The following is a 25,481-nucleotide window of genomic DNA, read 5'->3' as shown; positions in this document are numbered from 1 at the left end:
ACTTAGTATTCTATTAGCATTGTCCTAAGTTATTAACCGTTCAGCAAGCGCGCGGTCCTGGAACGATCATGCAGGCTCGCTCGTGCTATGTACCGTGTGCGATGGTTATTGTTCAAAATACAACAGCGCGCGTTCTTGAGTGTTAATTGAAAGGGATTAAATTCGATTATTTTTCTACACGGATTGTTTTCACACGGATTTTTTCCTAAACGACTTTTTTTACACAGAATGCATCCCCCATATTTTCAAAGAACCGGTCACTTTTTTTACGCGGATATCTTTTGCGCGACTTTTTTACACGGTATCTCAAAATACAACGGCACGCATCTCCTGTGTAAAAAAAGAATCAGGTGTATTCTCTTATCAACCAAAATATCTTGCATGATGCTAATTACTCGATTTTAAAGAAACAGTGAATTCTTTGGATATTAAAAAAAGGAAATATAAATATATGTGTACATCGAGCAATATGAGCACCATAAGACTTTATTTTGGAATTTCGACATCAGAAAACGTGTTAATAGCCGAGGAAAACCCGTTTTTCCAAAACTCTTGCGGCTGAAAGCCATTTGGCCGAAGGCCACTAGGGAAAAACTCGTTTGGCTGAATAGATCAATTGTGCGGAAATGCCGTTTGAAAAAAGGGCAATTTGACCGAAAATTATGGTTGGCAGTCGTTGGCAGAAAGGACCATTTGCTCGAAAATGTTGTGTCCCTTTCGGCAATGTGTTCTTTTTGGCCAAATGACATTGTCGGTAAAACCGTTTTTGGATCGTTTCTAATCACCGCGTACCTTTATCGAAATTACTTTATTGGCTTTTTTCGGTATTAATTATACTACCCGAAGCGAAAGGGAGTAGATGAAACTAATGAAGATACAGATTCGATTGACAACGAAAGCGAGCGGCAAGTGCTTTCGGGGCCATGTGAGAGAACCAGCACTGTTGAAATCGCTGTTTTTTTTAACTAATTTTATTTGCTAATTACATCTAATACATGCATTCATCTCTTATACTAGGTGTTTCGTGTTTTCTTAACACTATCATCCTTATTTGCTATATTACATTTTTAGTTATTATAAATACATTTCAATTGCCTCTGGCAGTTAGAATTTTTCCTTTGGTTGAGAATCATGTAGGAATTATAATGTTTTCAACTTAAACTACACTTTACCTAATTTATACTAAGAGTACAATGAGCTAATCGTTGCAATAGAAGATTGCGATCTTTTGTTGATCCTTCAGAATCCCTAGATTCTTTTATACTTACGGGAAATCCCAAGTAGCACACGCAACATCTTCCTAAAATCACTATGTTTCTACTCAGTTTCATTAAAGGCATTAGAAAAACATCAAAGCACGAAAAAGTTGCATCAAGATGTCAAAAACGTTCGAATTGTGATCAATGTTTCATTGAAATTGCAATGCAGTACGTGTTTGACATTTGGAAACAAACAAACAAGGAATACTGCACTTCATGTTGCAAACACGAAACAAAATCATTAAGTTGCATATTTTTTACCATGTAACTTCAATGCGTCTTTCAAAATTTAATTGTTTGTTAAAATTAAGTTGCAGATAAGTTGAATGTGTCTTCATGTTTAATTTAGCATCGTTAAACGTTTTGACAACTTACAATTTTTTCCTGTGATGGTGCAATGAAGTAACAGAAAACCCGAGTACAAAACTTCATAATCGTATGGTTTTTATTGTAAGTCAACACGCAGTCCCTTCGAAGTGTTGAATGGAGCTGTGGTAGAGTGAAGGACTATCAATCACAAGATCCATAAATCGAATCCAGTTTTATATTTTTATTTTATTTTTTTTCCGCTATAGTATTTTGCAACAATATTGCAATTTTACTGCAATCGAAGGATGTTTCCGTAGGCTCCACCTCTTGCGCTTTTTAGATTGCAAGAGAGTTATGTTTGGTGGCACATACGCAAAGATTGTTTCTTTCCGAATAGTTGCAACACAGTGAAATGATCAGTAGTGAAACAATTTGTGCTGCTTGGGATGTCTAGATTATTTAAGATTCAAAATTTTATTATCCAGGTTCTGTAGACCCTCTACAGTTCATTTTTTCCTCTGATTGTTAGAATTTGTTACAGATATTCTTGACGTCCTATTTCCTACGGATACCACAGTTTTGCTAGACTTGGCAGGTTCATCATAAAATCCGGGACGTTTTCCGGGACGCCTGGCAATGTGGGACACATCTCGGGACACATATACCAATTGACTGAAGTGAAGTGATTTTTGTGTCTAGTTTAAGTTAACTTTATTAATTGAGTTTGACTAGCTTTTCTCGGGGACTTTTAAATAAAAAAAGCATTTTTTGAGCTACGCGTTTCACCTTACTTTTCTTCAGCCATCATCAGACGTAATTCGCTAATGCGACCATTTGATTTCCCATCCTCGGTCAAACTAAACAAACGGCATAAGCGGGTAACGCAAAAAAACATGCTTTTTTATTGAAAAGTCACCGAGAAAAGCCAATCAAACTCATTTAAAGCCTGTATGTTGTTTTTGTCGAAATCTTCCAGCCGTGGCTTCATAGTTCGTATGCTTTTAAGCATTGAGGTTCTCTGGTTTGTGCCAGTAAGTACACTTAAGCCTTGAGCCCTTTATCTTTTCCTACACTGGTAGTCTCCTACTGCGGTTGGGAGTCCCCGACTCTTTCACCTGGTCAGCATATGCATAGCTCAGCTCAAGATCAGCTTCTTAACTGGTCCATGGTGGTGGACCTGGCCTACTCCAATTACCCGATTTTCCATGCACTTGAACCATTCAGCTCCCACCTTGATCGCGAGTTACTCGGATAGTCCCCGACGGTGGATCAATCCTATTCTGACGGCGATAACCGGGCCGGCGGAGAAATAGTCGATGGTCTCAATGGCAGGCTACCGACGGAACGGACCGGAACAACGGTTATAACATCGGCAGGTATTGGAGGGTAACCGCCCCTTCGGTGGGTTTTGATCCCACGACCCAAGTTCGCTAGACAGGTGCTTTCCCTACTAAGCTACGAAGGACCTCCGTCGTCCACCGCAGCTTAGCGCGGTGACGACTTGGATAGTCACCGACGGTGGATCTACCCTACCCAGAAGTTCCCTAACAGCGGAAGCTCTCCAGAAACTGACCGTGGCGCCACGTTCTGCAGATGGCTGTGCGTTAGGGTGGCTCAAATTAGTATGAGAAAAACTTTTTTCAATTTTTTTGATGGGCATTTGAATGCATTGCTGCAATCCCTGAACATTTTTTTTTCGTGTTTGAATTTTTTTTCCCAAGGGGACCCTTGGCAGAAAAACAATGTTTTTTCAATAACTTTGGAACGCAATGACCGATCGGGTCAATTTTTAATAGGAAACAACTAGACCGCAATCCGCGTCGACTGCAACTTGTTGCGAGCAAATCGAATAATGCTAAGTACCAAAAAGTGTGTCTCACATTTTTGTACACACACACATACAGACATCACCTCAATTCGCTGAGTCGATTGGTATATAACAGTATGGGTCTCCGAGCCTTCTATCAAAAGTTCGGGTTTGGAGTGATCCTATAGCCTTTACGTATACTTTGTATACGAGAAAGGCAAAACGTAGATTTCATAATTTTGCTCTTCGTTGCCACACCACTGAGCCAGAGTGATTCTTTCCACTTTTACAGAACTGTATCAAACTGTAATAAACACCTACCTGAAAATCGTCACACTGCTCGATACAATCATTGCATTTTCGCGGATTTCGCGGTTTTCGCGGATTTGGCGCGGATTTACATAACGATTTCAGGGCGCGGATTTGGCGCGGATTTAGTTTTAGGTGAAAATTTAACAAAAAATTTTAAAGCTGAGGATGTTTATTTGAAAATTAGTTTGATGTCTATCTAGATGGGTTTTGTTTTCGTTAGCAAATGTCATTGAGAACAAAATTTATGTTTGAAGTCAATTACTTAAATTATTTCTCGGATGTTTACAAGCCCTTATTAAATGCCATGATTACATTTTTGAGCATTCATTAAACAAATGTTATGAGGAGAGGGGCGACACTTTTTGTCATTTTTAAACCATTCTAAAGCATGACACATACGAAACATGTTTGTTGAAGGATATGATCACCCGAGATATTGGGCAGTTTCTGATTGTTATCGTGAAAGGAACCACATAGCATGATATATCTTATCATTTTTTTCGTCAGGAGTTCTGATATAGTGTCTGTGATTTTATATTGCTTTCATAGCATTCATCTAAAACGAATAAGGGGTTATACAACAATTGATAATATAAGAATATTCCTTAATTTGATTCGGATGCCTCATTCAAATAAATACTTCACCAGAATTTCAATCAAACATTAGAATGTAATTTTCAAAAGGTAATTCCGAAAAAAAAACGTAGTAATTGTTGGAGTATTTTCTTGCGATATTTTAAGATAACTCCGATTGTATTTTCGCAGAAATACTCACCGAAAAATTACGAAACCTTCTGAAGAATTTTCACAAGGATTCTATAAAGAATTTAATAAATACATTTATGCAGCCCAAAGAGGATTTCGGCAGCATTTTTATTCCGGAAAATTAGGAAAAAACATGTGGAGGAATTTCCGGAAAATTTACTATCTCCAATTTGTCTAATTTATATATTATATGAAAGTATATACCCTAGATAAGAGAATCGGGAAATATTGAAGCGCTGTTTATTCAGTCAAGCGAAGTGAAAAAAAGTGATGAAAATGAAAAATCATTCCTTACTTTGAGTTGTATGTTTTGGCGTAATTTTTCTTCAAATACAAGGTTTATATACCAACAATTCAAAGCTTAAAACCTTAGCTTTTCGATAGTTTTGTTTGTTTTGCACGCAAAAAATAATATCAAAAAATTGTAGAACGCGGGTTACATTTTTTGAAGGGTTAACGATGGCTCTTAAAATGTTAAAAAAGGTTCTTAAATATTCCTTCACATAATACATGTCGCATAGAAACAGTTTTCATTGAAAAAATATTTTTAGCCGCCCATTTGTATGAGAATTCCCCATAGTGCACAGGAATTACTGTAAAAAAATCCGCAGCAATGCCATCTTGAATTTTCGAAGCAATTCTCGGAAGGTTATCCACAGGAATTCACCAAAGAATGTCTGCAGAAATTTCCAAAGAGATTTCCACAGGAATTCATTAAGGAATTTTCGGAAGAATTTTTACAGATTCCCAGCAACATTTTCACAAAAATTCTTGTTGCGATTTCCTCATAAATTCCTATAGCGATCACAGGAATTTCTGTAAACAATCCTTAAAAATTGCGTCAAGATTTTAACGAAAGATTTTCCGGGGTTCGCGCGGAATGGATTAAATGTCGCGTGGAAATGGCGTGGATTTGATTTAGGTCGGCGCGGATTTGGCGCGGAAAATATTTCAGGATCTCCGTAACAACCCTGTCATTGCTTGAAGCTGTTGATCACTACACCATAATGCTAAACTCACGCATGTCAATCTTTTCTATTTGTTCGTATGACTAGAAATTATATAAACATATTAGAATACATTTGAAAATGTATCCTCAAACCGAACAAAAAATCACCTCGGCTCAGGAACTTCTAGCCGCACCGTGTTGCCAAAAGGACAGGAGTATGAAATTAATCCTTTATTGTTAATAGGAAAACTGTCTAATACGTTGAAGCTATCATGTTATTTATAATTCTCTCGATTTCAAAAAGTGAAAACATATTGTTTTAAGTGTTTGGAAGGAATTTGGATGAAAGAATATATCTTCTCAACCAAATAAAAGTTATTATGAATAATACCATCTGGCATCACGTTGTCGTCGAATGTGCATATTTTTGCTTACGTTCCATTTTTACCATTCCGAGAGAGAATGAGAGATTAAGATGTTGAGAGATTGAGTAATTCCTTAGAATTTCCGGAATCCATCAATTTACAGTTCCAGTACAGTACAGAAATCATAATAATCTGATGGTCTGATGGAAACTTTTCTTCTTCTATTGGTATTACATCTCCAGTAGGATATTGCCGCCTCGCAGCTTAGTGTTCATTCAGCACTTCCACAGCTATTAGCTGCGAAGTTTCTAAGCCATGGTACCATTTTTGCAATCGTATACCATGAGACTAACACGATGATACTTTTATGCCCACCCAAGTAACATCTTGAAGCACTCTTGTAGAGTAAATAATGGTCTTTAAGAGCGCCATAAAACTAAAATTGTTACTTGGGCAGGGAGGTCCAGACAATTTCCAATCCGAAAATCGTCTAGACCGGCACCGGGAATCGAACCCAACCACTTTCAGCATGGTCTTGCGCATCTGACCATGACATGAATAAATTGAAAAAAAAAAAAAAAAAATCCGCGACAGGGTGATTGTAACTTTAATAAGTATGTACGCATACTGTTAAAAAATAAAACATATTTTGAGAATATAATTCGAATTGATGTGATTTTCAATACGGTTAATATGGGAGCTATGAGATGAATAACTGAAATAATTATAATGATAATCTAAAGACAATATTTATTCTTACCGTCACAAATGTAGGAAAAATAATAATAATTCTGATTGTTTCTTTGTGTTTTGAATATTTATATAAACATTATAACAACTAAAAGGCTACAACTTGGTTCGTTTCTTTTTCTACGCAGATGCTCCCAAATCACAGTGCTCATCGTTATCGGACGGAGAATCCTTCGAATGTTACGGTGAGAACGACATATCGATATCAGAAAATGGGGGCGTGGACCTGGAGCTGGCTCCAACCCTCAACTCCACACCCATTAGGTAAGTGTTACACAGCAGTTAATTACCGTTTCAATTTTGCTCATTAATTCCTTCGCAGTTCTATGCCTTATGAATCTGCCAACTTATCATTTCGAGCGAAATCATTAAAGTTATCTTTTTTTTGCGATTACAATTTTCTCTCGTTTTACATTCTCGATTCGCCATTCTCCTCTACCCAACCCGTAGCGAAAGCAACAATAACAATGGCAATGGCATCACCAGACACACGTGGAGCCGCATGAGCTTACGCGGTGCGCCTAAAAGGTATGCAACGAAAGCTTCGGACTAGTTTTATATGCATTTTCCTTCTCATGCACGATTCGTCCATTCTCCCGCACCATTGTTATCACCATTCGAGCGAGCTTTACCACCCATTTCCGAAGGCTCGTTTCCAATGTAGTGAAATTAGCATTTTCGAGACATACCACTAATTCTCGCCAAAGTTTTTAAATCGATCTGTGTTACAATGAGTGAGTTCTCTTAGGGTATTGTATCCTGTGTTTAATAACAAATGCTTTCAAATAAAATGTTAATACACCTTAGATTATATTCGAGCGTACTTGTTCTTTTGCATCGTAAATCTCTGAATATGTTTTACTTTAAAACCGCAATTTACAATTACGTAGATTACTCAGACACAAAGGAATTCTCTCATCGTCACTCAGTTCCATTTGAAATGTTAGGCAAGAATTTAACCAACCATTCATTCTCACGGCCTCACTCATTTATATCGTTTCCATTCTCTTTCTCTCCATTTTTTTTCTTTCTCCACAGCCAAAACAATGATAACCTGCCAAACCGGCGCTGGGGCTCGATGCGACAGTAAGCTATGTTTTGCATATATTTTATTTCAGTTTATTTGCGTTTTCTGTATATTTATTCGTACGCTTTTGTTTATTTTTATTGGTGTACGCTAGGCGTAGGCCTGGGTTTGTTACCTTAATAAGTGGTGGAGGTAAAGATATTATAAGATTAAATGACTTATTTATGTGCAAGGTGAGGGTTAGAGCGGCCATTGTGGTAGCCATTCTTGGACTTTGCCGCGATTGTCCTTAACAGCAGCAGTAGCAGAAGCAGTTGTTCTAGCGATAGCGCTTTTGTGGTCGGTCAATCGATTAGTTTGAATTGGACTAATACCATTCTCGCGCGTGGCCTGCCACTGACCGCCTAATTTTTTGTAAGAAGAGAAAAACAAAAATGTTTTCTTTCTTTTTTAGTTGTTGGTCATCGCGTGAGAATAATTTGAGCGGCCAAAGACACTACACAAGTTTTTCGTTCGCAGTAGCATTTGGTAGCAAATTTACTTTGTTGGACCGTGCATGTTTCGTGTTCAGTCACACGGTAGGATGATAGAATGGTTTTAATGGAAGACAGTATTTAAATAGTTTTGAAGCAGTTTGATCCTATACTCTATACATTAGGTTGGAAATGATCAATACATGTTTATCTGATGATGGGTAATAGGATGTGACCACTGTAAGAGAGAACAGAAGTTATAAATGAAGAGAAATACGTCTGTTTACTTCACAAAACAAATAAGTTTTTGCGATATTTGTGTTTAAAATCATAATTTTGATTGAAATCCTTTAGCCATATCTAAACTTAATTGCAATGTTGATCTCATGTCGTGTCCGATATATTCCTTTTGTATTTCAATTTAATTAATCTCAACTTAGCACGTGTATCTTTAACACTAAACGAAAGCCAATAAATGCGGTACTTTCCTCATTAGCACTTCCTGGCTTCTCTTCGTATAGCGAAGAAACCGCGACGAAGTGTGACATGTTTCTCCTCTACATGCGTGGTTGATGCGCTTAGCTTTACTTCTTTTTTTTTTTGCTGCCCTCAAACATTTCCTCTACAGTAAAGTTCATGACAGATATGTGCTCTATCAACCAGCTTAGCTCGCAGCCAGCCATAATTGGTTCACTAGTCCAGAAATAACGAAGTTAGGCCTCGTCGTGACCTATTTGAAGCTGTCGGCACATGCTCTTTCAAATCGGTCATACGCTTTAAGGGCAATTCTGATAGAATCCAAATTTAGAAGTACTCGCGTTTTCAAGGGCAACCACTCAATACGGAAGCAACGCACAACTGTCATGCTGAAATCAAGCTGAAATAATAAAAATGTAGTGTGCCCTTGAAAACGCGGGTATTTTTAAATTTGGATTCCGTGAGGATTGTCCTTAAGTAATTCGATGCCTGAAATACCGTATATATAATATAAATTGCACAAAAATACGATTCGAGCGATTTATGTCATCTGTTTGTATTCATTTGTATTTATATTTTCTGAAATCAACAAATTTTTTTTTGCGGGAGGAATAGCTGGAAGACGTGGTTCTCCCTACTGATTGGAGGGACATTTTTTCTTTATGATTTAACTTTTTTGTATTTAAACGAAGTTAGTTACGGTTCGGTTCGGATACTAGTTTTCTTTTCGGAAATAATAATGCAACAATTGAGAATCTTAATATAAACTAAGCGGCATCTTGGGGGATTGTCAATTAGACGCGTTTTCTTATGCAAAACGTTGTTTTCTACATGAAATGGAATAACGATCCATACATTTTGGATACACTTCAAATTTAATATTTTTTTGATAGAGAGGGTGAAAATTGGTCATCGTTCCCACAGATAGTCTGGACGTCGAATAAAAAAATCGACAGTTCAGATATCATTCAGATACATTCAATCTATTATATAACCATTCTAAGTAGTTAAGACATTGACGCATTCTTCTCCCCCAGTTGACCAATAGTCATACCCCATGACGGTAGCAAGACGTTCGAGACGGTTTTCTGGTAAACTAATTGTTCGTAATATGGCGAAAAATTAAAATTAGATTTAACAAATCATTACAAAATTGTTTGTTCATAAAAAACATGCATGATTTAATATAAAAAAATCTTTTACTACTGGGGTCGTTTTTACGTCTTTTTTATGACCCTTTTTTAACTTGCTTTGTAAATACTTCAGCTTCGCGAATTTGTCTTGGAATTCTCCACTCGTTTAGGACATCTGTTCCAAAATTTCTTGTGGTAGTCGATAAGAAAATCTATTCGATATTATTTCAAAAAATGATCTAAAAAAAATTTCAAATCTAGATTTTTTTTTCGGATTTGCTTTATGAAATCTTGTTGAAACGCTTCCAGATATTCCCGCAATTATTCCATCGTGCATTCTGTCTTTTCCGAATTTTCCGGAACAGTTTCTGAGAGAGTTTTCTGAAGAGTACCATGAGGAGTTTTGGGAAAGTTCAAAACAAATTTCCGGAGGAATTTATAGACGAATTTCTGGAAGATTTTCTGAAGTAATTATTTCTGGATATTTTTGGTTGAATTCTTGGAGCAGCTCGTGGAAGAAGAGGGGGAGAGTTTCTGAAAGAATTTCCAGTGCAATTTATTTATGGTATTCCTCACAAAGTTATAGAATTTCCGAAAAAGTTTCCGTGAGAAATGCCGAGAGATTTAAAAAAATGTTTCCAGAAGAATTTCCGGGTGGACTCTTAATGGAATTGCCGGAGAAGTTTTTGAAGACATATTTTTTAGGAATGTCCTGAAAAAACTTTCTAAAGATTTCTAAATGATTTTTAAGATGAATTCCCAAAGTAATTTTCGGGTTAATTTCTTAAGGGGAATTACTGGGGGAGCTCCAGTGACAATTTTAAGAAGAATTCCTAGAGAAATTTTATAAGGAATCACTGGTGGATTTTCTAGTGGAGTATCCGCGAAGAATTTTGAGAGAAGCCTCGTGGAAATTCGTTCGGCTGAATGCCATTTGCCCGAGAGTTGTTCATCATTTAACCGAACAAACCATTAGACTGAAACCCATCTGGCCGATAGTAATTTGGTCGACATACGGCCGAAAATGTTGTCCAGTCGAACAGTTCAATATAGTCGGCCAATATAGTCGGCCGATAGTGTAGTTTTATTAAACTCCAAGCAACACACTTGTCCTAGACGAGTTTTTGAAACCTTGCGCAGTGCATAAAAGTCTTCTTCATTCACCTCGGTCCATGGCTGCACGTCGCCAACCACGCAGTCTGCGGAGGGTCCACAAATCGTCCTCCAACTGATCTACCACCTAGTTCGCTGTGCACCTCGCCTTCTTGTTCCCGTCGGATCGTTGTCGAGAACCATTTTCCCCGGATTACTGATTCTGGCTACGTGCCCGGCTCACCGCAGTCTTCCAATTTCCGCGGAGTGATCGATGGATGGTTCTCCCAATAGCTGATGCAACTCATGGTTCATTCACCTCCTCCACGTACCGTCCGCCATCTGCACCCCACTATAGATGGTACGCAGCACTTTCCTTTCGAAAACTCCCAGTGCGCATTGGTCCTCCACGAGCATCGTCTAGGTCTCGTCTCCGTAGAGAACTACTGGTCTAATGAGCGTTTTGTAGATAGTCTGTTTGGTACGGCGGCAAACTGTATTCGATCGGAACATCACCGGTTACGGCAAACCCTCTGCGTGTTTCGAAGGGACTCGGGAATGCCTCTGAAATTCGAACTTTGCACATCATCCGGTCCATCGTCGCCTTGATCAGCCGAATCAATTTATCCGGCAATCCGTTTTCGTGCATTATCTACCATAGCTGATCCCGATCGATTGTATCATATGTGGCTTTGAAGTCGATAAATAGATGATGTGTTGGCACATTGGCATACTTGACGTACGGCGAACACCTGGTCTGTGGTAGAGCGTTGGTTCTTCAAAATTTTGTCTGAAATCTTCGTTATTCTGTGAAACTTTTTCAACTAAAATTAAGTTTATACTCCAAACTTCATGTAAGACTTTGATGTCTGAGCTTCATGAAAGCAGGCCTCCAAGCCTTTTAAAAAAAGAATCCCGATCCTCTCGAAGGAAGACTTCGGAACCTTTTGAAAGGAAGCTTTCGAGCATCTTAAAAGAAGGCGTCCGAACCTTTTGAAAAGAAACTTTCACGCCTCGTAAAAGAAGGCCATTGAACCTCTTGATAGTCTTGAGAGTCTTGAAAGTAGGTTTCCGAACCACTTAAACGGCAGCTTCCGAGCCTCTAAAAATGAAGTTTTGCACATCTTAAAAGGACGCTTCTGAGCCTCTTGAAGGAGGCTTCCAAGCCTCTGGGAAGGACGCATCCGAGCTACTTGAGAGAAGGTTTCCGAGCATCATGAATTAAGGCTTCTAAGCCTTTTGCATAGAGGATTCCGAGCCTCTTGAAGGGAGGATTCCGAGCCTCTAGGAAGGAGGATTCCAAGCCTCCTAAAAGACGGCTTGCGAGCATATTGAAAGGCGGCTTCCGAGTCTTTTGAAAGGAGGCTTCCGAGCCTCTTGAAAGGCTGCTTCAGAGTCTCTTGAAAGGAGGCTTCTGAGCATAATGAATTAAGGCTTCCAAGCCTCTTGAATAGAAGATTCCGGACCTTTTAAAAGGAGGATTCCAAGCCTCTTGAAAGAAATTTACCGAACATGAATGAAGGCTTAGGAACCTTTTGAAAAATGGCTTTCGTGCCTCTCCTAAGAAAGGTTCCGAGCATCATGAATTAAGGTTTCTCAGCCTTTTGAAAGGAGACTTCCATGCCTCTTGAAAGAAGGCTTTCGAGTCTCCTGAAAGGAGGCTTCCGAGCCTCTTGAAAGGTGGCTTCCGAGTCTCTTGAAGGGAGGATTCCGAGCTTCTTGAAATGAGCTTCTGAGCCCTTTTAAAAAGAGGCTTCCGAGCCTCTTGAAAGGCGGCTTCTGAGCCCCTGAAAATGAGGCTTCCAAGCCTTTTTCAAAGAAGCTTAACCACATAGAACAGATGTTTAAGCTATACTCGCTATGTTGTGATAAGTTTTTCCTGTTCATTTTTAAATAACTTTGGAACGCCGCCGTTTTCACTTGCAGAATCAGCGCTAGCATCATCAAAAAATGCCACAGTCCACTAGTGTTGTTTTGTATGCAAGAGTATACCAGCGCAATCAGGTTAGCAAAATGATATTGTGAGTTGCAATGTCGACGTCGATGGCATTGAGGTTCAGTTGATTGTTTTCACATGTTTTGTAAGAAATTTTGTTCGAGCCTCCATGTCTGTTCTTCGTGGCTTTACGACCCGTTATTTAATGTGTTTTCCCCTCTTAAAGATGTTTTTAGTGACCACGCAAAATTTGAACAACTTCCCCCAATAATGAACAAATACTATCATTTTTTTTACAGCACAAAGCCATAAATATGTTGTCTCAATAAGACTGGATCCCTCATTAGTCATCCAAACACAAATTTGTTCTCAAGCGGTTTTTTTTTGTAGATTTGACAGATGTAATGAAGGGTTTGCTCCAAAAAAATATTTATTGAATAGGTATTGAAAGAAGGTCAGGCCTCCCTAATTTTGAAGATTGCATGCGCTGTCGAATCCCATAGCAAAAATCGTTCATGAATACGCACAGCAAGTCGGAAAATCTGCGTATTTTGGAGGAACAATATTTAAAAGTTCAGAGAGCATGGTCCTGCATTATAAGCAGGTGGTCGATCGTTCAATTCCAGGCTCGTTGTACAATCTTAATAATTTTTGTTTTGTTTTTTGTTCCTACCGCACTAAAAAATTCCAAAAACTTCCGTGGCACCTATGACAAATCATAGAGTTCTCTGAATATTTCTTAAGTAGGTGTTCAGCTAATCCAGTGATCGCAATTTTTACTCATTCTCACGAGAAGAGAATGCTCATTCACGCAGATTTTCGCCGAGCAATCATTTTTCGGGAAAGAAAAACCATAGGTCTTATGATTAATAACCATGTTTCGCTTTTTTTTTCCTGTTCGGGTGTGCCACTGCGACCAATTATTAGATCTATTGTAGCGTTACCCGTATCCTTAGTGTTTAGGTGCATGTCGAATTACTCCAGTGCTATTGAGAAGCAATGCAGTATCGGTTTCGATACAGTTGTTGTTTTGTTTTCTCAAGACCACCATGACAAGGTCCCGCTATTTAGACCCTTCATAGAGAGCAATCCCATTGAAGGCGCGCCCCTTATCAATAGGAAATCAATCCTTTCTTGAGAAAACAGAACAGTAATACTGTTTTTGGCCATGCATCGGAGCCCTAGCCACATCCTTGTCTTGCTTCTAGAATATCACCAGTGAAACTCTTAAAACCCGGGATTTAGCTCTGTCTACAAGACCATTTCACGCAAGAGAATTTGTTCAGTAATAAGAACTTCCGTGTGTTCCTCTCACTACCATTGTTCACCAGTTCAAGAAGAGTTAGTACGTATTTAAACCCCTAACTCGATTTTTCCAGCAGTCAGTTCAGCCTAGGACCGGGTACCGAGGTTTTTTAACTAATTGCTTGAAAAGTTGTTTCCGCTGCATACAGTTTAGCCTCAAACAAGAGGAATTTGAGTCTTTCAACTGTCTGCAAGGTAACATTAATTATGTTTTATTTCTGAGACTGCTGTTGGTAGCGAGGACTAAATACGATGAATCCTTAATTACCACAACTTATTGCCCTAGCTAGAAAAATGGATTAGGCTAGGGCTCTGTTTGGTAGATCTTACACCGCAACACACTACGTCAAAGTGATCTACCGTGTTACGGGAAATGTTTCGCTTACTTCCAGTGACGTTGAAAATTTTATTTGCTCGCAAGACTACTCATAATTTTGAGTAATCCTACTTTTGACTGATATTCAGTAAAATTTCTATGGGATTAAAAGAGAAGACAATGCAATTTTACTTAGTCACTGAGTAGATAAAACTTAGCGTGTACTATATTCGTTTCCCTTCTGAGTTATCTAAGAGAAAAGAGTGGTGTGTAAAAGATGTTTTCCGTCACAAATTACAAAAAAAAGATTCTGTGAGCCCTGTAATAATGCAAATATAGTTGGTATAGGAGAGAATGGCCTAAATGCACCCATGAGGATAAATAGTCCAATCAAATAGTATTCACTGCATTTCGGAGCGAATGTTGCCATTAACAATTGTCTTAGAGGTGTGCATCGGTCCGAAAATCGTCAGTGGTGACGGCGGTCATATCTTAATAATTTGATTAGGAAAATCAGATAAATTTTCCTTTTAATCCTTCGGGAAATGCTTCTCTTATTTATTGAATATTTTTTCTACACTCTCACGGAGAATTTATTTGAAGCTTAACAAAATTATTTTATAACTTTATCTGAATTTTGTCGAAAAAATATTTTCTTTTCCCACGGTAAATAATCGGAGACAATTTGAAGTTTTAGAAACGCTTATGAATTTTCACGGGATTATTGTTTGCATATCCACAGAAGATTTATTTGAATTTCCAAGTGAAATGTTTCTGATCTTTCGCAAAATAAAAATATCTGGAATTTGCACTAAAACATGTTCCTAATGCCCAAGGATTTTTTTTTGGGAATACCCAATGGATTTGTTTTATTATAAATCTTTTTAAGAAAAACTTGCATCATGGAAATATACGTTCCCTAATATGGTGCGAATTACAATTACAATGGGTCATGTTCCCCCATAGTTGTATTATGGGCCATAATAAACTATGAAGCTTGACAACCGAATTGAAGTATTTAAAAAAGTATAACTTTGCCACTTTGCTCGGAATTGGTTTGACGGATTTCCCTAGAACGGCCATATCTCAGGTGTTTGTTGACTGATCAACTGTTGATCAGCTCAGGAAAAGCTCTAGTATCTGCAAAAAATATAAAAAATGACTAAAATTCCACAAAGGAAAAATACATGTGACCAAAAAGTGGCATTCCCGACATGCCCTCAAACAATCCGGAATATCTCTGGTATCCGACAGTCTGTACATAAATTTGATCCAAAACTATATGAATGTTCCCGTCCAACCCTGGCAGAATCATGAAAATCGGTTGATATTTCACAGAATTATGGTCATTTTTCGCATTTTGACAAAAATTTACCTGTCCCGATCATTCTGTCCAACCCCTGCATATAAACCTTCATGTTGTCTCAAATAAAGCTTTTTTTATACTGGGGTGAAGTGAAGCAAAATGAGCGTTTTTAAACATTTTTTCAGCTTTGATGCCCAACATGTCAATGACCTCGTAGGGACCTAACATTTTGGGATTCTCTTATCTTGTGTATCTACTTCCGAAAAATAGTGAAAATATGATTGGTAAAATTCGAGTTTTTTATTAATCGCCGCTTAAATTCCCATAGCGCCCCTAACATGGAGACCAGACGCTGCTGTTGTTAGCCACGCTTCCTCGGTAGATCAGATTGACACCTCCGGAGACCCCTCCTTCTTCTTGTCAGCATATGATCAAAATTATCACCGCAGTTGGTTACGCGATTATCCTTCAAGTTATTCGGCTGGCACCACGAAGAGGTAGAGATAGGAGTTGCTGAGCGACCTGAGGCTGAGGACCAATCAATGGGGTCTTTTTTTTCCTACAGGTATACCGAGTACCAATAGTGCGTATTGTCCAGCATTTAACGTACCTTCTAAAACATATTTTCTTTTAATAATAATTGTAACGAATTTACTGTTGCACAGTTATGAACCGAAAGTGTGATCGGGATGGTGTTGATGTTGGGATGTTGATAAATGATTTTCCTATACCGGAATTGTTTGGAGCATTTAATCTTTTTATTTTATCTGTTTTGGAATCGCGTAGATTATTACACAAAAATTCAAAATGCTAATAAATATTTCCCACATACCTTTTGGGCTGATTTACTCTAAGACTCAGTTGGTGTAGGTTGATCGCTGTTATATTTCAGATCCAAATGTGTGCGCGAACCGTAAAAGCTTCGGGACGCACGTGCTTGATCACACCAGCGGAACGGCTTGATCGTCGTTTGAACATTCAAGGGCAAAAATGATATCGCCGTTTACTAAAACATCCCTACAAATTATCTATTAGTGAATCATTCGAAGGAATAATTTAAACAGGACTACAAATCAAATACTCAAAGAAGAAGAAGAAGAAGAAGAAGAAGAAGAAGAAGAAGAAGAAGAAGAAGAAGAAGAAGAAGAAGAAGAAGAAGAAGAAGCTCAATACTTAAAAATCAGAAAATCATTGAAGAAATTTTCGTTAAAATTTCCTCGTCTTCGTTTGATGAGGTAGTTTTATTTTTGTAATTACGGTTTTCGTGTAAAAATAATATGATTTGAAAACAATCATTAGTTATAATTTATTCAATCTCTCCTAAACTTTAAAATATGTTCGAATTAATTACTGGCTCCTATGCTCCTGAATGACGATATATCGTCCGTATACGGTGGCATATCGTGTAGCGAGTTATTTTTTGCATATTCATGTGCTATTCTCGCCATTTTTCTCATTACATTTGCACAACAATGCCGACTGGTGGCAACGCTAATATTCGTATCAGTAGGTATTTATTATGGGAGAAACCAAACTGAAACCACCAAAAATACAAAAGTCATTCGAACTAACTTTCGTGTATCCACTGGAATTTGGCTCCAAGGAATGCCACCGAACGAACGATATGTGTTTGCCGCCTCTTAGCCATGCTGCTTACCGCGAGTTGAAAAAAAAATGAGCGGGAGTATAGGGGAGAGAGAACAAAACAAACGCGAATGCGTGTCCATACCACTCGCGAACTTTTTCAGATATAGAAACGTACACTTACTTACCTTTATTATGTTGATGCTGGTCTAACTGGGCAACCCGAACTGCCAGCGCCAGATTAGGTTTTCTCGTAGTGTTGGTTCATTTGGTTGTTATATCTACCTTAGGGTGTTTCATAATATATATTAGTAGTGTTATAGATGAACTAGTCCTGGACTGAAGATCTTTCTTTTTATGTTTAGAAAATGTAAAATGAGCTGCACAATAAATCAAACTTAACACCTTCAAATTTTCAATTAGTATTTTAAATGGGACTGGATTTTCGATTTTCCTTGTGAAAACCCTGTGATTACCGCCTTTTTTGCAAACACATGGCAACAACATCCGTTTATCTAATAGCCGAGATGTTACGCTCCTTAGTGGTTTACAATGGTTAGTCAATATTATACATACAAAAAACTGGCGAAAAAATTCTAAAAAATATTAATTTTTCCTAAGATGTCTTATTTTTGTAGATTTGACAAATTTGATGAAGGATTAATCCCAATTGGGTCAAAAAATATTCACTAAGTAGATATCATAAAAAGGGGATCAAGTCTCCCTAAACTCTAAGATTGTACGAATTGTCGAATTGCATACGTTGTTGTGCGGAAAATCTACAGTTTTTGGAGAGGAACCAATTCCCCGCGTACAATTTAAAATTCAATTTTTGACTGCACTTAAACAAAATCGATTGTATATTAATAATAACAACAATTTACATACTGTTGCACATCAGTAAAGTTAAATTTTATGTTTCTCAGACTCTCGTGCGAAAACCGTGTAAATTTATTTATTTTTGCCAGTGATACATCGGAAATGAGAAAAGGGGATCAAGTCTACCCAGTCTTGCCTAAGCATCAGATTCTTGAATTTTAAACTTCGAACAAGTCGAGACATCAACCAGCCAGAAACCATAATCGAAAAACTATAAAACATAATTAGTTTTTGTAGTCTAGCCAAGTACGAGACACTGATCGTTTTTTTTCTTGTACTGTTAAGGTTGATCTATCTGTAAAGACCTTACCCTTAATAAGCTTTTAATCTTTTCCAGCAAATTTGTACCGCCATTTAACACTTTGTAATTTTTCTATAAATTATTCAATATTTTTTATTTTCCGTACCTATTTTTTCAACTTTATTTACGTGATTTTTCATCTTGTAATAATTTTCCCAAGCAACTTGAATAAAGGGATTAATTTTCACGATGTAAATAAAAACTTGACCGTTCCAAAACCATCCTCACATTTTTGTTTTGTTTTTGGAACACACTAGTCCACATTTACCTAGTGCGCTAGTAGTCCCTACGCGGTGGCCGCGGTTTGATCCAATCAAGCGCGGAGCCCCAATCCATAAGCCAAGGTGCACGTCAGTTGTCGTATCGCCGTAGTTCGTGTTAGTCGTGTGCTTGGATGACGGTTTTTCGCCATCAGTCTCGAGTCGCGTAGTTCGTTGTGGCTGTTGAGTGACACTTTCGTCGAGTGCTTGGCTCGCTGATTGCACATTTTTCCTCAATTAGTGCCTTCTGGTGATGGACTGCTCGAGGTCCAGATCCTCCTACACGTTCCGATAGCGAGAGCGCAGCTCGGATGCTGAATGGGAGCATGATATCATCGTTTTCCGGAACAAACACAGCGGCGGAGAAGTAGTTGTGAAAGTGTGAATGAATTATTTGGTGGGTCGGATTGGCGAAATAACTGGAAAGAAGAAGCGCTGAAAACAAAACAGCACTTGGAGGTTACGACATAGTAGGGAGTGCATGGAAAGGAATACCGAAGATCGGATCGTGTTGGCCTGATGATTCACCTGGAGCCACGATCACGGAAAGTGCATCACACAAGGTGAAGTGTCAATTGGGAGATTGGTGTATGAAATTCAATTCCACGAGTTAGCACTGGATTGGTGTTTTGTAATAGTGCACTGCTGCTAGATCAGAGTTGGTGATTGTTGTCATTTTTACAATATTCTGCGGTCGACGTTGATTTGCACCTGTAGTTGGTGAGCGGCTGGCGTGTAGCGATCCATAGTGTTGGTGCGAATCAGCTGCTTTCTGATAAGCGTAGTAAACCAGAGAAGAAAAGCGGAGAAAAAAGTTAGTGTCACGAAGATATTATATTGCTTCCACAACGAGGAAAAGTATTTTTATGCAACAAGTGATTGGCAGCTAACCCTTGACTAACACCGAGATATTGGTTGCTGAGCTGGGGCGGTCACATTATAAAACTCAAGCCCAACGATTGATCTATAACCATGGATAACCTGTATAAACTAATGGTGTATAACAATGCTCGAAAGTTTGTATTGGCTAGAATATTTCCTTCCACCCCTGTTCCGATCTGTGTTGCATCACATAACATAGCTTACTCAAAATAGAAACGTGAGCTGCAAGCTCTCGATATAAATTGCTTATGGTGATTTCATTGCTAGCGGTTGGCGTTTGTTTTTCGTTACCGGAAGTTGCATTTTCAATAAATATGTGATATTGTTGGATTGCTTTAGTTGTTGTGATTGCGGCGTGCTTTTTCATATTGCTGGGGTACTTCTAGAATAAGCCATACATATGTTTCTTTTTCGTCGATATTACTTAAAAGTTTAGTTTGTTTGATTCAACTTTGTGAACTGCTGGGCCACATAATAAAATCAATTGACCAGCAATTCAGTTTTACAGTTTGTGGTACCTTCTTTCATGTAGTCGATGATTTTGTCTGTTGATAGGGGAACGGGGGGCAATATGCCCTAGCTAAGCAAACACTGCTTTATTGTCTTATTTATAACGCTATGCATGGCTATTTTTACATTATGCAACAGTTAAACAAGATAGCTAGTTGATGCCATTCAAAAATTGTCAAAAATCTCAATCATATTGATAACTTTCACATTTCAAAAAAGTGGTGATATTCTGTTGCCGGAAAACTCATGAGGCAAAACGCCTTTTAGCTGGCAGCTCCTAGGGAACAAAGTACCATGCGTCGGCGAATCAGCATTCTGGTATGGATAGTGCGTGGAGACGCAAGTACATTGTAGGTTAGTGCCACTAGGGCGTTTTGCCTCGCCAAAATGTTAGATGTTTCTTAAAAATGTGAAAATTTTCCGGTTTTTCCGACCTTCCCATATACACAGCAAATAATGGGTGCGTTTTGGGGCATCTTCCCCTATCTATAGCCGATATTGCTCTCTATTGTTTCGAGTAGCAGTTATTGACGCATAAGATTCAGGAGTTGAGAATTAGACCTCTAATGGCTTTGCCAATCTTGTGATCATCATGTGTTGCTTAATAAAGTAACCCCAACCAGCGTGTGATAGATTTGTTTTTATTCAATTCACACATCCTCAAAACGTCTTGGCACAAACGTGTCCCTTGGATTATCTATTCGTTTGGATGTTGCAAAATCAAAGAGCAGGTTGTCTTCTTGTTGAAACAACACTATGCTCCCACTGGCAGTGAGGGTCAATACAACAGAGGAAATGGCAGTGATAAAACAGTGATGAAAAGCAGCCAGTACCCACTTTAAGGGAATTTTAGGAAGCAAGTCAAAAGCTCTAGAAAAGTGGTCCCCAGCATACTGTCTATAAAGGGCCGTATAGAAATAATGAGTTGTAGAAGTGGGCCGCAGTATTTTTGCAACATTTGTTTTTTAGTTCATAATGCATATTATGGAATATTGTATATTTGAACAAAATATTCTATTTCTGTGATCTTTTTCAAATAGCATTAACTCAGGATTCTGAGCAAAATTCTTTCAGTATTCTGAACTGAGTTCGATAGGAATTTTAAGCAAAATCCATTTTGATTTTCAAAGAGAAATCGTTCGTAATTCTGAACAGAACTCCAATCGAGGTTCAGAGTGAATTTTGAATAGAGTGCGAGATTCTATTTGAGATTCTGAACATAATCCGTTTGAAGGTTTTGAACAGAATCTGATTGAGATTCTGAAAAGAATTCGAATGGTATTCTGAACAAAATCCATAGCCAACGCATTTTCTAGAGGTAATAATCCAGCAAAATTTCAGTACAATTGTTCCAAAAGTTAACTTATTTAAAACAATAAAATTATTCTTATTATTACGGAGCAGTGTATCACAATAATAATTTCACCTGTAGTTCATCAGGAGGACATCTGAAGGAAATAATTGAATTTATGCCACGGCTTGGGCGTCCTGGAAGTCCTGTTTGATTCAGTAAACCATTTAATTTACATCAATTTGGAAATCCCAGAAGACCTTATCTGGAAGCCGTGATCGACACGCTATACCATTTGATTCAAACTCCTGAATTTTTTTCGAGATCTTAAAGCATATTTTATGCCTGGATTTGATAAGCAAAAAAACAATTGTCGGATAAGTCTCGGCAATGATTTTGACGAATATCGGTAATTCATCGACCTCGGTAAACTCCTTGATTTATCGCTGATCGTTACCGAAACCTCGGTATAAAATCAATTTAGCTGAACTTCGGTTGAATATTGGCGAAACTTTGACAAAGGAATTTTGGTAAAATAATTCCCCGAGATCTCGGATGTTGAAATCTCGGCGAAAATTTGGCTGAGATAATTTAAATGTGCAGTATCCAGAATGTAGCTAAAGCAGAAAGGAAGTAATGGGCAGGGTATGTTATAAGAATGCCAGATAGCAACCGTGCAATGATGCAGTTTGCTTCAAATCTGGTCTTGAGCAAAAAGGCGTAGAGCGCAACGAGTTAGGTGGGCAGTCCATGTGCAAAACGATTGGGTGAGATTGGGTTATTTGTTTAGGTTGGATTTGCCGCAGATCCGATCTAATTTTAGCGAGATTTTTTTTATTCATTTCATTTATTTAGTTTACATCTAAATAGATAACACTGAATCAACAATTTGACGCCACAATAACCGGTTCGAGGCCGCATCTCTCCATCCTCCGATACGCCCCACGCTCGCCAAGTCGTTTTGCACCTGGTCTGCCCATCTCGCTCGCTGCGCTCCACGCCGTCTCGTACCTGCCGGATCGGAAGCGAACACCATCTTTGCAGGGTTGCTGTCCGGCATTCTTGCGACATGTCCTGCCCATCGTACCCTTCCGGCTTTAGCTACCTTCTCGGCACCGAGATTTTTTCATACTGAATATACTCATACTCATGCTTTCATACTAAAAGCTGGATAAAGTGAAAAACTAGAAGAACTGAAAATAAACTAGTGGGATTTTCTCACAATATTTACATTTACAATAGTTGGTACACAGATTCGGAGAAAAAATCAATATTCGAAGCGAAGCGGCATTTTTGCAACATGCCGTGCCCATCGTACCCTTCCAGCTTTAGCTACCTTCTGGATACTGGGTTCGCCGTAGAGCTGGGCGAGCTCGTGGTTCATTCTTTGCCGCCACACACCGTCTTAAGCACCTGTCTCTCGAATACTCCGAGTGCTTGCAAGTCCTCCTCGAGCATTGTCCACGTTTCATGTCCATAGAGGACTACCGGTCTTATCAGCGTCTTGTACATGACACATTCAGTGCGGTGTTGAATCTTTTTGAACCGCAGTTTCTTTTGGAGTCCGTAGTATGCCCGACTTTCACAGATGATGCGCATTCTTATTTCACGACTAACATTGTTATCAGCAGTTAGCAAGGATCCAACACTGCTTCCCAGGCGGGCCCTGTCGCGCTCGGTTCCGCCCACCAGCATGTACTTTGTCTTTGACGCATTCACCACCAGTCCAACTTTTGTTGCTTCGCGTTTCAGGCGGGTGTACAGTTCTGCCACCTTTGCAAATGTTCGGCCGATTATGTTCATATCATCCGCGAAACAAATAAATTGGCTGGATCTGTTGAATATCGTACCCCGGTTGTTACACCCGGCTCTCCGCATGACACCTTCTAGCGCAATGTTGAACAGCAGGCACGAAAGTCCATCATCTTGTCTTAGTCCCGGGCGCGATTCGACCATCCACCGTTGCTTTGATCAGTCTGGTAAGCTTCCCAGGGAAGCTGTTCTCGTCCATAATTTTCCATAGCTCTACGCGGTCTATACTGTCGTATGCCGACTTGAAATCAATGAACAGATGGTGCGTTGGGACCTGGTATTCACGGCATTTTTGAAGGATTTGCCGTACAGTAAAGATCTGGGCCGTTGTCGATCGACCGTCAACGAAGCCGGCTTGATAACTTCCCACGAACTCATTCACTAATGGTGACAGACAACGAAAGATGATCTGGGATATCACTTTGTAGGCGGCATTAAGGATAATGATCGCTCGAAAGTTCTCACACTCCAGCTTGTCGCTTTTCTTGTAGATGGGGCATATAACCCCTTCCTTCCACTCCTCCGGTAGCTGTTCAGTTTCACAGATTCTGACTTGAAATTTGTGCAGGCAAGTGGCCAGCTTTTCCGGGCCCATCTTGATGAGCTCAGCTCCGATACCATCCTTACCAGCTGTTTTATTGATCATTAGCTGTTGGATGGCGTCCTTAACTTCCCTCAAGGTGGGGGCTGGTTGGCTTCCATCGTCCGTTGAATTGACGTAGTCATCCCCTCCGCTGCCTTGACTTTCACTGCCTGTACTCTCAGCGCCATACAAATGATCCTCGTAGTGCTGCTTCCACCTTTCGATCACAATACGTTCGTCCGTCAAGATGCTCCCATTTTTATCCCTGCACATTTCGGCTAGCGGCACGAAGCCTTTGCGGGATGCGTTGAGCTTCTGATAGAACTTGTGTGTTTCTTGAGAACGGCACAGCATCTCCTCACACTTCGCTTCTTCCAGGCAGATTTACTTGATCAATAGTTTTATAGTTCCAAGCAATGCGTTTTTTTTTGTTGTGGCTTGGAACCACTGCGTCCATTGTGGTATACCCTTGTTTACTATATTACCTATTCGCATCTTGTAGGATGATCACCATTTGGTCGGGGTTCTGCCAAACCGCACCAAGAGACTTTTTTCCTGACTTGTTATAATTTGTTTATACAAAAAAAAGAATATCATTTCATATCAATGCATGCATACATTTGTTGTAGAATGTCCTCGGTTCTGGGGTTGGCGATATCCGATACGATTTGCAATTAATTAAATTTGCTAAATAAAAGCTTGGGTAGAAAAATAGGTAATTTTTCGTTGGCGCTTGGTGCGGTTCGGCTGAACCCCGACCATTTTTTAAGTAAACGACCTAAGACGCGTCTTGTCCCAGTCAGGCAAAATTGAATTATTAAAACTCACTCAGGGTGTCGACTACCTGGAAAAACCTGGAATTATCAGGGAATTCGTGGGGTAATCAAGGATATCGTGGCGTTTGGGGGTACGCGTCTTACCGTCACGGCTGCCTGATGACGACTGACAACTTGTTCTTCTCGGAGGAATATTCCAACGTTACCCGGTTTAAATGGCAATCGAACAATGCAACGATCATTGGATACACGACATGGACAAACGGACACAATGGACTCACGATGAGATGGACTGGCAACGACAACAATAATGAATAATGGAAATCTAAAAATAGATTCTGTGTGGATTCTGTACAGCAGAATACCACAGTAGATCTCGGCACAGTAGCGGTTAAGAAACACAGAGTGCCTACCAAATAAAGTAAGGAAAAAAAAATAAAGAAGGATAGTATTTGTTTCTGGGGAACTTGAACACTGGTGGAGTTAAATTAGAGCTCAATATTTTTCCTTGAATAATAATAATAATACGCCAAGATTTTTGGATGAGTTTTCGAAGAAATTCCTGCAAGAATTCCCATAGGAATTCCAATAGAAATAGGCTCGAGAATTCTTTGGAAATTCTTCAAAAATCCTTTTAGGTTCTTCTTCGAAAATGTCTTCAAAAATTCCTCCAGAAATGTTTGCAGCAAGCCTCCAGGAATTCTTTTTGGAATATCTCAAGGAACTTCTTCGAAAAATCCTTCAGGAAATGCGTCTAGAAATAATTTAGAAAGTTTGTTGTAAAAATTCTCCCAAAATTCCTTCGTTTGGAAGTTTCTCCTTCAGATATTCTATTAGAATTTCTTTTGGGTCTTCTTTTAGCAATTCCATCCAGTATTTTTCTAGAAATTGAGGAAAAAATGCCATAGAAAATCCATCGGATATTTCTTTAGATAATCCTCCTAAAATTCCTTCAAGATTTTTTTTGGAAATTAATTTCAAATTTCCTCCAATAATCGTTTCGGAAATTCACTTAAAGCTTC

General features: G+C 38.9%; 1 protein-coding gene across 9 annotated transcripts in view; it reads left to right on the top strand.

Annotated features, from left to right (window-relative positions):
- LOC134224745 (rab11 family-interacting protein 4B) overlaps positions 1–25,481 on the top strand; it is a 330,754-nt gene that overhangs the window by 115,396 nt on the left and 189,877 nt on the right. For 3 of the 9 annotated variants that reach the window (XM_062704294.1, XM_062704293.1, XM_062704292.1), the window contains exons 4-6: positions 6,645–6,780; positions 6,967–7,044; positions 7,555–7,602. In XM_062704294.1, the coding sequence (XP_062560278.1) occupies positions 6,645–6,780; positions 6,967–7,044; positions 7,555–7,602 (262 nt within the window). Of the gene's footprint in view, positions 1–6,644; positions 6,781–6,966; positions 7,045–7,554; positions 7,603–18,719; positions 19,169–19,225; positions 19,420–19,562; positions 19,622–25,481 lie in introns of those variants that run through there. The other 6 variants (XM_062704300.1, XM_062704298.1, XM_062704295.1 and 3 more) reach the window with 5 other exon arrangements.

Source organism: Armigeres subalbatus, chromosome 3 (assembly GCF_024139115.2).
Source record: "Armigeres subalbatus isolate Guangzhou_Male chromosome 3, GZ_Asu_2, whole genome shotgun sequence".
Taxonomy (NCBI): Eukaryota; Metazoa; Arthropoda; class Insecta; order Diptera; family Culicidae; genus Armigeres; species Armigeres subalbatus.
This window is presented reverse-complemented; position numbering and strand designations above follow the sequence as displayed.